This window comes from Panthera tigris, chromosome A3 (genome assembly GCF_018350195.1).
Source record: "Panthera tigris isolate Pti1 chromosome A3, P.tigris_Pti1_mat1.1, whole genome shotgun sequence".
In the NCBI taxonomy this organism is placed as follows: Eukaryota; Metazoa; Chordata; class Mammalia; order Carnivora; family Felidae; genus Panthera; species Panthera tigris.
In genome coordinates this window covers 87,160,156-87,171,484 of record NC_056662.1, presented here as the reverse complement: position 1 = coordinate 87,171,484, position 11,329 = coordinate 87,160,156, and the positions used below count along the sequence as shown (strand labels likewise).

The 11,329-nt window shown below is 50.0% G+C and overlaps 1 protein-coding gene across 1 annotated transcript in view; it reads right to left on the bottom strand.

Moving 5' to 3' along the window:
- Window positions 1-2,275: 2,275 nt before the first annotated feature.
- The window catches only part of VAX2 (ventral anterior homeobox 2), a 28,074-nt gene continuing 19,020 nt past the window's right edge, over window positions 2,276-11,329 (bottom strand). The window contains exon 3 of the mRNA XM_042981681.1: window positions 2,276-2,756. Within this exon, the coding sequence (XP_042837615.1) occupies window positions 2,310-2,756 (447 nt within the window). The 3' untranslated portion in view covers window positions 2,276-2,309. The remainder of the gene's footprint in view (window positions 2,757-11,329) is intronic.

The following is an 11,329-nucleotide window of genomic DNA, read 5'->3' as shown; positions in this document are numbered from 1 at the left end:
CTAACCATACCTACATACTTCTTCCCCTGCACAATTCAATCGTCACCTTTTTTTTTGAACATCTATAGAGGATCATTCTTGTGCCAACTTCAGTGCCACCTCCTACAGGAAGCCTTCTCAGCACTCCTGATTCACCACATATGTGGTGTCTTTCCTTTGTCATGCCCTTTTGGAGAATTCTCTCTTGTCACTGCTGCTAGGCTCTGAGCCCCCAAAGAACTGAGTTTGTCTCCTGCATCAGACTTGGGTTTCTTTAACCCTTTCTCTCTCACAGTATCCAGAACTCCCAGGGAAGCAGGGCAGGTCTCTCTCCATCTGGGCAGAGGACTCTGTCTTACCTCTTTATATTTCACCTGTACGGTCTCATGGGGCAGGTCTGTCCTGACATTTTTCAGCCCAGAACAGAGAGTACAAATGGAGGAACCCTCTTTGTGTGAGTGGCTAAAGGAGTTGTGTGTGGCACAGGTCTGCTGGACAAGGCAAGGTAGACACTAGGGGCTGGCTGAACCCAAGGTCTGCCCTGGTCACCCCATGTTTTATTCCAGACTCAGGATGTCCTGGCATTTCTAAGCACCTCCCCAAACTATACTGCCAATGCAGAGGGAAGGGAGGAAGCACAGTTGTCTGGGGATCCCTGTCTGGGTGACTAAGGACAGCCAATCTGAAACCAAACGTGTTTCCAAGAGCAGACTGGAACAGACTGTGCCCATCTTTTTTCCCGGAATGGAGTTGAAATCTCACCTCTGGCCTCTGATTTGAGGACCCATTTCTGGTCCCTGGGCCCTCTCTCATGATTTCCATTCTTTCAAAGAAGTCTCGTGGGTCAGGGGTGACTATGAAGGGGAGAGCTTTGTGGTAATAGGCAGTGCTACATCTTGATCGCAGTGGCGGTTCCACAGATCTTACACAGGGGCCAAAATGACAGGGAACTACACACACACACACACACACACACACACTCACACACACAGTGCCAATGTCAATTTCCTGGTTTTGATATTACACTTTGGTTATGGAAGATGTAACCATTGGGGGAAACTGGGTGGAGGGTACAAGGAATTCTCTAAAGTATCTTTGTAACCTCTCGTAAATCCACGGTCATTGCAAAACAAAAAGTTAAATACAAGTGTCTTACTTGAGGGAAAAAAACCACGTTTTTTAAAAAAAAGTGCTTTGTGTTGTGGGGATTGTGATGAGCATGCCCTCTTAGGCATGTGGGATCTTGCCTGGATTTACCTCTTATATCCATTCTCTGGCTCTCTTCTAGATCCTGATCTCACCTTTCATTGTCTACCCTCCTTTTTTTTTTAATGTTTATTTATTTCTGAGACAGAAAGAGACAGAGCATGAGTGGGGGAGGGACAGAGAGAGAGGGAGACACAGAATCAGAAGCAGGCTCCAGGCTCTGAGCCATCAGCACAGAGCCCGACGTGGGGCTTGAACTCACAAACCGTGAGATCGTGACTTGAGCCGAAGCCGGTCGTTCAACTGACTGAGCCACCCAGGCACCACCCCCCCCCTTTTTTTTTAATTTACTTAGAGAGAGAGAGAGAGAGAGAGAGAGAGAGAGAACGCAAGCAAGCCCAGGGAGGGGCAGAGAGAGAGGGAAAGAGAGAATCCCAGGCAGGCTCCGTGCTGTTGGGGTGAGGGGGAGGGTACCCAGTGTGGGGCTGGACCTCTTGAACCATGAGATCATGACCTGAGCCGAAACCAGGAGTTACTTAACAGCCTGGCCTAACCAACTGAGCCACCCAGGCACCTGTCATTGTCTACCCTCTTGAAGAATTTGACATTTCTACCTTTCAAATATTGTTATGTTTCGAAGAGGAGCTTGCAAAGAGCAATGCTTAACCAGCAGAAGCGTCCATGTGGCTATCATGGGCTTTGCAATGCCCAGGCAGAAGCTCTAATTGGGAGTAGGAGTGTGGTACCCCATCCCCCGTAACTGTGAACGTGGCTCAGTTTTTGCTCCCTCCCATTAGAGGCCTCCTGGCTCAGCCCATTTTCCTTCCCGGTGAGGAGAGGGAGGGATGGGATCGAGGGGCAGTGGTGGTGCTGTGGAGACTCTGTTTCCCTTCTTGTCATTGTTTTCCTTTTATTTCAGTGAGAGGCACACACACGCACACTGCACTCGCACACACAAGCTGCGGGACCAAGGCCTTCTGGCAACAGTCTCTGAGTTGAAAGGCAGGTGGGGCCAGATGTGAGGCTGCCCGCCTCTCTGGGAGCCTGCTCAGGGCAGTCCATGGGGCAGGGGAGGCAGGGGTGGTGCCGTGCTTGGGGACTCGGTGTCGCAGGGAGGTGGAGGCTTAAATGTTGGCTTTCTTGTCACCGCCGCTGCCGCTGGGGCTGCCCACTCTCCGTTCTAGCCTGCTGTAGGGCGCGAAGGCCGAGGAGCCCAGTTCATAGCAGGCAGACAGGTCCAGGAGTGGGGCAGTGGAAAAGCAGAGGGCCGGTGGAGGGGGTGGCAGGGGCGGGGACGTGGACGCTGAGGTCAGTGGGTTGAGGCACGGGGAGGAGTTCCTGGGGTCACCCAGTGAGGTGCCCCTGTGGCTGGCAGACAGGCCCAGTGGGCCAGGGGTCAGCGCCAGGAGGCCGGGGGCCCTAGGCACAGACAGCAGCCGGCCCTGCTCCAGCAGCCGCAGGATGTTGGATGTGGCAAAGGCCTCGGAAGCCGAGGAGGACGCCCGCTTCTCCAGGTCTCTGCTCTGGTCTTTCTTCTGCTTGGTGCGTCGGTTCTGGAACCAGACCTTCACCTTGGGGTGGAGGACAGGGAGGGGTGTCGGGAAGGGAGAGGGGACAGGCAAAGCAAAGTGGGGGCAGGTGGGAGGAGAAAAGAAGAGGAAGGGCGTGGAGGGCAAGGGGACAGAGAGTGGGGGGATAAGGGTGGAGTGAAAGGGGGAAGAAGAGTATTCAGAGTGTCATTAAGGCCTCTCCACACCAGCCTGCTCTGGGTGAACCAGTAAGGGACCCTCGCCCTCTAGTGCCTGCTGCCTGCTGGGTGCTGCTCTAGACTCAAGGAATCAGTAGTGACCAGAGTGGAGGGAATCCTTGGTGTGGAGGGGACGGCACAGACAGGGAGGCAGATGGTGCACAGGAAATGAAAACAAACAGCCGTGACTGTCAGGTGGCTCTGAGTGCTTTGAGCAGCACCTCTCAAATTATTTGTGCCGAGGAACCACTTTTTAAAGTTTTCCAGTCTGTTGTGGACCAATGTTTTTGTCAAATACAATGAAAATGGATTACACTTACTTCCATCTCTGCACTTAACCTGTCCTAGACAGATAAGAGTTTGCTGGGGACAGAACGGGGTGCACAGCAGCGCAAGAACCACCCTTTGAGGGGCACTGTTTGGAAAAAGGCTGCAGGATAAAGAGGGGAGTGGCCGGGGAGGGGACTAGCTTATTAATGCGTGGCATACATAGCCTCTCTGAAGAGGTGACATTTGAAGGAAATAGCAGTAAGGGAAGGCCAAGGGACAGGCGGCCAAATATGGTTGAAGGAAGCGTTTGGAAAGAAGAAAACCCTCTATGTTTGTCACTCCCGGAACTCAATTGCTCCTTCCACCAGATCCTTGGGAAAGTGGCTCTGCGTGTGGTTGCATTCCCTCCCCTGCCGGGAAGCCCCCCTGGCTTCTCTGCCCCGGTGAGCAGCCACCCTTTTAGGCCCTAGGCACCACCCCACGAACTCCCCAGCCTCAGTTTCTCATCTCAAAAATGGGGACAAAAATACCTGGGCTGTTGCAGGGATCAGATAAGGAAGTCCAGGTAGAGGGCCTCACGTGGTGCCTGGCCCACCCTGAATTGGAGTCATCATTTATTGCTCCCTTCTCTGTTCACAGCTCTGAACTAGTGGGAGAGGACAGGCCCAGAAGTCATGATTCCTGTCCTGGGAAGCTGAGGGTCCAGTGGGATGGTGGCATTAACCCACTCCCAGCAACAAAGGGAGTGGCAGTAATAAGGAGTGTGACCAATAAGGAATGACAAAGCTTTTGCAAAGTGTCTTGTCCTGCAGCTCCAGGGGTACAAGATAGGGTGGATGTGGTTGGCTCTGGGAGGAGGAGGCTCCTGGAGAGGAAGTGAGGCAGGGGCTGGGATCTGGCAGGCCTATGTCTTGGGCCCTTATGGGCTACACTGGGGCTTGTCAATCTGGGCTGCATTTTAAAATTATCTGGAGTCATGTTTTTTAAAATCCCAATGCCCATGCCACAGCCTACTCACTAAATCTCTAGGGGGAGGGGCCTATGTATCCTTTTTTTTTTTTTTTTTTTTAAGTTCTGTGTGTGATTCTAATCTGTGAACTGTGATGGAAGGTGCTAGAACTGCAAAGGTCGGGGAGAGGCACCCTGCCTGTCTACCTCCTACCATGAGTCCCATAGTCCCTAAAGGGCTGATTCATAAGGCTCACCAAACAAGGGACAAACTGAGTGAGAGACAGGCTCAGAGCCTCTGGGCTCATCCCTCCTCTCCTCCAGGAAGCTTTCAGTTCCACCACAGGGGTCACCCTCTCTCAGGGTTAAATCTGGGTACAGGTCCTTCAAGGCCCAGTTCATTTGCATGCTGGGTAGGCCAGGGTGCTATCCAGAAGCACACTTTCGGAGGCTTTGGCCTCTGCTTGTCTTCTTGGTGCCCTTCTGTGGTCTTCCTGTGGGCTGCATCTTGCCTCCTCCCTCTCCTGGTTCCCCTGGAACTCAGTGAATGCTTGGTACCTTTCACCCCCTAATCCCTTGCCAGACCACACCGTGGTCCATGAGCCATGGTTTTCAACTGGCTGCCCGGACTAGGGAGGTATTTTCTGGGAGATCATCCATCACCCTCTTTGGGCTCATGGTTGGTGTTAAATCCCAAGCCTCCTTGTTGATTTGGAAATGGCATGAATCTCTAAGAGGCTGCTTCCTGTGACTGTGGGCACATTCCTATGAATGGCACTTGTGTATCTGGGATGGCCCTGGTTTTTGTAATCTGGAAGATACCGCCTATTCTGCTGTTCTGGAAGAAGCCATCTTGGGGCAGAGGTGATGGGTAAGGGGCTGAGGACAATTGCTGAAGAATCAGAGCTGCTCTTATCCAAGCCAAGTGGTGATGCTGTCAGTATTGGGACTTGGCAGTTTGTCCTCAGCCTGGATCCTGGGAGCCCGGCCTTAAAAAAGTCCCTCATGCCAGCAGAATGAGGGGAGTCCTGGGGCCAGCCTCCCACCTTTCCTTCCTCTACTGCCACATCTTCTTTTCTTGTTTCCTGCTCTGACTGTGGTCATTCATACAACACATGAACAGCAAGCATCCAATAGGTGTAGGCATTGCCAGGTGCTGAGAAAACAGGAATACCTAAAACTCTATGGGTCTCAGACACCAGTAGTGGGGGAAATGGACAGGTCAGTAAGTGTTACAAGACAGTAAGTGTTTTGGTAGAAGTAGCAAACAAGATAGTAGAAAAGATCCTGAGGTCAGACAAACCTGGAGTCAATTATGGTTCTCTCCTTAATTAGTTGGAATGGCATGGGGCAAGTTCCTTAACCTTTCTGTACCTCAGTTTCCTTATCTGTAAAATGGGGATTATAATCATGCCTCCTCATAGGTTTGTTGTAATCACTCAGTGAGCTATAATCATGGATTTAGCAAAGTGCCTGGAGACACTGAAGTCTTTTAAGCAATGTGGTTAATGTGGTCAATCTAGTTTGAGGTTATACAGAGGTTAATATAGAGGTTGTCAGGTGTTTCCTAGAAACTCTGACTGGAGCCTGAGGGCTGAACATGGAATCTAAGCGAGAATCTGTATTTTAATGAGAACCCCAGCGGTCCTACATATAGGTGGTGTGCAGACCATACTTTGAGAAACACTGCTTTAATTAAGCACCACATGTTTTCCTTGAAACAAAGCATGGTGATAAAGTATAAAAACAAGGAGAACTAGACTAAGTGGGACTATCCTTGTTCTCAGATATGGAGAAGAGCACATGCCACTCTGGGGTGGGGGGTGGGAGTTATTCTGGTGTGTCCAAGAACTAGATCCCTCTAAGACCCCTTCCTTGCTCTCCAGGGCCTCCCTGTTATGCACAGCCTGGGGGTCTGGGCAAGGCCAGGCCCAGAGATCAGTTGCATTCTGCCTGGGTCCCTGTCCGTATATCCGAAGGACACTTCATCCTGCAGAACTTTGTAAGTGGTGGGAAGGGAAGGCTTCATGGTTCTGCGCACCAGGTCCTATAAGGGGGGGTTCTCATTAAAAGTGCAGACAACTTGGGGCACCTGGGTGGCTCCGGTTAAGCATCTGACTCTTGATTTCGGCTCGGGTCATGGTGTCACTGTTTGTGAGTTCGAGCCCCGCATGGAGCTCTGCACTGACAGTGTGGGGCCTACTTGGGATTCTCTCTCTCTCTCTCTCTCTCTCTCTCTCTCTCTCTCTCTGCCCTTCCCCCACTCTCTCACTCTGTCTCTACCACCCCCTCTCTCTCAAAATAAAAATAAGCATTAAAAAAATAATAAAAATGCAGACAACTTAACTGGGCACATAGTGGTTAAGGAAGAGATCTAGAGTGAGAACGGGTCCTGAGTAAGTCCTCATTTTCTCTGTCTGGATTAGGACCCTCTTGATGTCCAGGAAGGGGGTAAAGATGTTGGTTGGCAGGAGGAAGAGAAGTGGACACAGAGAGGGAGGCAATCACTTGGAGAGCAGTTGGGGGCATATTCAGGAGAGCACTAGGGGGAGAGCTGCATGTGATGTTGAAGTCCTGGGATCCAACATGGTCTTCAGCTTTCGGTCAGTCCCTATGAGGCCTGGCTACACCGTGGTCCCTGTTCTTGGACTTACACAAGATTGTGCCTCCTGTTCTATCCCTTAGGAGTCCCTCTATTATTTGAGCACCCTTGAAGGAATCTCTTACCTTTCCCACAAAAGAGCCCTGACCAAGACTCCTAGGTAAAATCAGAGAAACACCAGCCCCCGGAGAAATATCTGACATACCTTCCTGACATCTCCGCTTGGATCTCAAACTGAACTGATGCAAAACAAAACTCCAGATTCCTCTCCCACCTTCCTGCTCCTCCCCAGCTTTCTCAACCTGTTACATGGCATCACTGACCACTTCTCACCATTCACCAGTTCGAGCCCAAACCATTTCTCTTTCCCTTGCCCTGTGCACGTAAGTCATGGTGAACGAGTCCTAACAGTTCTATCTCCAAATTAGATGACATCTCAGATCAGTTCACTTCTCTCCTCCACCATCACTCAGAGTTCAAGACAACATGGCAGTGGCCCCCACCTCATCCACTCATTCACCACTCTCCAGATGGTGACCAGAGTGAGCTCTGTAAAATGCTGGTCCTCTCATGGCACTCTCTCTTCAACACCTCATCAGGGCCTCCAAACACTATATGCTCTGCCGCCTACCTTCCCTATTACCCTTCGACTCCAGCCACGCTGGCCTTCAGACACTTCCAGAATATTCTATGCTAGTTCCCACCTCCAGGTCTTCACAGTTGTTACCCTGTGTCTTGACTCCTCTTCTGGCGCTTGTTCTGGCTGTCTCTTCCCTGTCATTCACACCTCAGCCCACTGTCATTCATCTCCTTTCCTGATGACCCCAGTCAAAGATTCCTAGTCTCTATCATATCACATTTTATCTGCCTCATAGTACTCATCACTCTTTTGAATGCTATTTGTCAGGGCACCTGGGTGACTCAGTTGGTTAAGCGTCTGACTTTGTCTCAGGTCATGATCTCACAGCTTGTGAGTTCAAGCCCCTCGTCAGGCTCTGTGCTGACACTTCAGAGCCTGGAGCCTACTTCAGATTCTGTGTCTCCCTCTCTGTCTGCCCCTCCCCCGCGCACACTCTGTCTCTCTCTCTCAAAAAAGAAGAATAAACATTAAAATAAATAAATGCTATTTGTCTTTCTCATGCAGAATGGAAGCTGCCTGAGGCTAGGTGCCTGATCTATTTTGTTCTCTGATATATCCCCAGTGCCTAGAACAGTACCTAGTATATAGTAGGTATTCAGTAATATTTTTGAACAAACGTATGGGTGAATATATGGAGAATTCCACAGAATTCTAGCTATATAACCAAGGGCAAGTTAATAAACTTTTTGAGTTTCCTGAAATGGGGATAATATTACCCATAAAGCCAGCTTTTAATAAAGATTAATCTGGTGAGCTAATGAATGTGCCTGCTTTATTTTTATTTTTTTAAATATTTTATGGTTAAGTAATCTTTGTGCCCAACATGGGGCTCGAACTCACAATCCCGAGATCATGAGTCACGTGTTCCACCCACTGAGCCAGCCAGGTGCCCCAAATGTTCCTGCTTTAAATTTTCAGCATGTTATTTAATTTCTTTGTGCCTCAGTTTCCCTTTCTTTAACACAGGAATAATAAAGGCCTATTCTGGTATTTTTAAAATATTTATTTATTTAATTAATTTTGAGAGGGAGAGACAGAGTACAATTTCGGGAGGGGTATAGAGAGAAGGAGAGAGAGAGAGAGAGAGAGAGAGAGAGAGAGAGAGAGAGAGAGAGAAAATCCCAAGCAGGCTGCACTCTGTCAGTGCACAGAACCCGATGCAAGGCCCAATCCCATAAACTGTGAGATCATGACCTGAGCAGAAATCAAGTCAGAGGCTCAGCTGGCTGAGTCACCCAGGTGTCCCGCATTCTGTTATTTAAAAAGTGTACATATTTGGGGCACCTGGGTGACTCAGTTGGTTAAGTGTCCCACTCTTGATCTTAGCTCAGGTCTTGAACTCAGCTCAGGTCTTGATCTCAGGGTGATGAATTCAAACTGTGTGTTGGGATCTGTATTGGGTGTGAAGCCTACTTAAAAAAAAATTAAAACATGTACATATTTGACTTTTGTTCCTCATTCTTGATACAGAGCCCCTAAAGCCCTTGGAATTTCCTGAGTGACAGGAGTGCCCTTTGTCATTCATAATAAGCCCCTTTAAAGTACACCTGAGTTTATGCTAACAAGGTGACTCAGGGTGGACCTTATATAGTTCAGGATGTGCACTGGTTCCAAAAAGACCACGTCTGTGATTAGAGGTTTGGAACCCCCACCCTGGCTCCCCAGGGAGGTGAGAGGGGCTGGGTTATAAATAATCATGAACAGTGAGATTCAGAGAGCTTCTGGGTTGAACACAAGGAAGTTCTGGGGAGTGGCACATCCATAAAATGTATAGAAGCTCCTTGAACACCCGCACCCCAACATCTTGCTGTGTGCATCTCTCCAATTGGCTATTTCTCTCCCTCCCCCCCCAAAAAATTTGGCTATTTCTAAGTTGTATCCTTTTTTTTTAAGTTTATTCCTTTGTTTTGAGAGAGCAGGGGGAGGGGCAGAGGGAGAGGGAGAGAGAGAGAATCCCAAGCAGGCTCCACACCACCAGCTAAGAGCTTCGTGCAGGGCTCAGATTCACAAACTGCAAAATCATGACCTAAGTCAAAAGTGAGAGTTGGATGCTTAACCAACTGAGCCACCCAGGTGCCCCCCTGAGTTGTATCCTTTACCATAAACGAGTAAAGGAAAGTAAAGTGTTTTCCTGAGTTCTGTGAGTCATTCCAACAAATTGACAAGCCCGAGGAGGAAGATGAGGGAACCCCCAATGTTTCAGCTGGCCAGTCGGAAGTACAGGTGGCACCAGGGACATGCAACTGGCATCTGATGTGGGACTGTCCTGTGAGACTGAGCTGTAACCTATAGTGTCTGTGCTAACTCCAGGAGCCAGTGTCAGAATTGAATTGAATAGTTTGAGTACCAGTTGGTGATTGAGAAAGGGGGACTTGGTTGCTGTTCGTGTTAGAAAACACCACACATTTGGTGTCAGAAGTGCTGTCTGGAGAAAACCTCACCCCCATCCCATAAGATTGTGGTGAGAGGAATAAATGAGTTAGGACACGTCAAGCCCTTGGAGCAGTGCCCGGTACAGGGGAAGGTCTCAACAGAGGTTTCCTGTACCATATGTTACCTGTAAGACCCCGGGGACGGGGGAAAAAGAAAGGGGAGTGGTAAGCAAGTCAGTAAGTTGAGGATTCACTGAGGGCTCACTGTTTGCTCAGCTGTGTTCTGAGCTCCCCATGGAGGCCTGAAGAGGAGATGTGGCTTTCAGACACATTCTTGTTCTTGGGAAGTGTGTGCTAGTTGGTGCCCACCACGTACGTACACACACACACACACACACACACACACACACACACACACACTACCAAGACATGTGGAAGGGTCTCTTGGGATGAAGTCAAGAAGTCTTCCTGGAAGAGGAGGGGCTTGGCCCTGACCACCAAGGGCAGATAAATGTCGGGCGTATAGGGGGCAGGGCAGGGGAAAGATGAGGACAGGGAAGGAGCTGCTGGCCTGGGCATCTGAGGTGCCTTTGGAGAACAAAGTTTCAGGGTAGAGTGTGCTGGCAAAACTAGGCTAGGCGGAGGGCAGATAGGACGAGAGGGGCAGGTATTGAGGGGTGACTCTATGCCTGATGTCCCCCCAGGAGCTCTGGCCGGGCCCAGCCACCGCAGCCCTCTCTCTGGCAGAGTCTGACTTTCCAGCCTCCTGACTGAGTGTCGCTGGAGGGAGGGCCCGTGCTGCCCCAGGCCATCTGCCGTGTTGTTTGGGGCTCTGCTGGACAACAGGTCCAGGTGGAGATGGCCTGGGCCTGCAGGACAGCAGCTGGTCCTGACTGAATTGCAGTGGGGGTGCCAAGGGAAGCACGGCAACAGACACAGCAGGGACCCCTGCATATCCCACCACAGCCTTCTCCAGAAGCGCACCCTTCCAGACTGTCTGCCTGCTCACTCTCTCCTTCCTCGCCTCTACCCTGTGTAAGTCCTGTTTTGGTCATGTCTGTAATACATCTATCCATGAGCTCCCTCATATATGAGGCTAAACTACCAGAGCTGTTGCCTGACTAAGGGTCTTGAGTCATTCTTTATAAGCCCCAGGATGGTTGCCAGTTTACGGGTGGCATAAAGATGCCAGACTGCTTGTCCAATCCTAGCTCTGGAGCGTATTCTTTGTATGACCTTGGGCATAACCTCTCCTCCTCTGTAAAATGGGATAATACAGGCAGCTACATCATCGGGTTGTTGGGAGGCATTGGTGAGTTACCGCAGGCAGAGCACTTAGAGCCCTGCCTCCGCACCGTGAGTACTAGGTATTATTAGTATTATTGTTATCATTATGTGTCTCTGTTACCAGCTTGAAATGCCTCCATTCGCGCAGAGGGGGTGCTCACTTTACAAAAGCTTTTCCTTTGGGTTAAGCTTATTATTGTTAAAATGCAAAGGCATTCCTGAGTAAAGGGGGTGTTCAGACTCCTCTCCAGCAAGAGCTTCTGAGGCACAGTGGGATG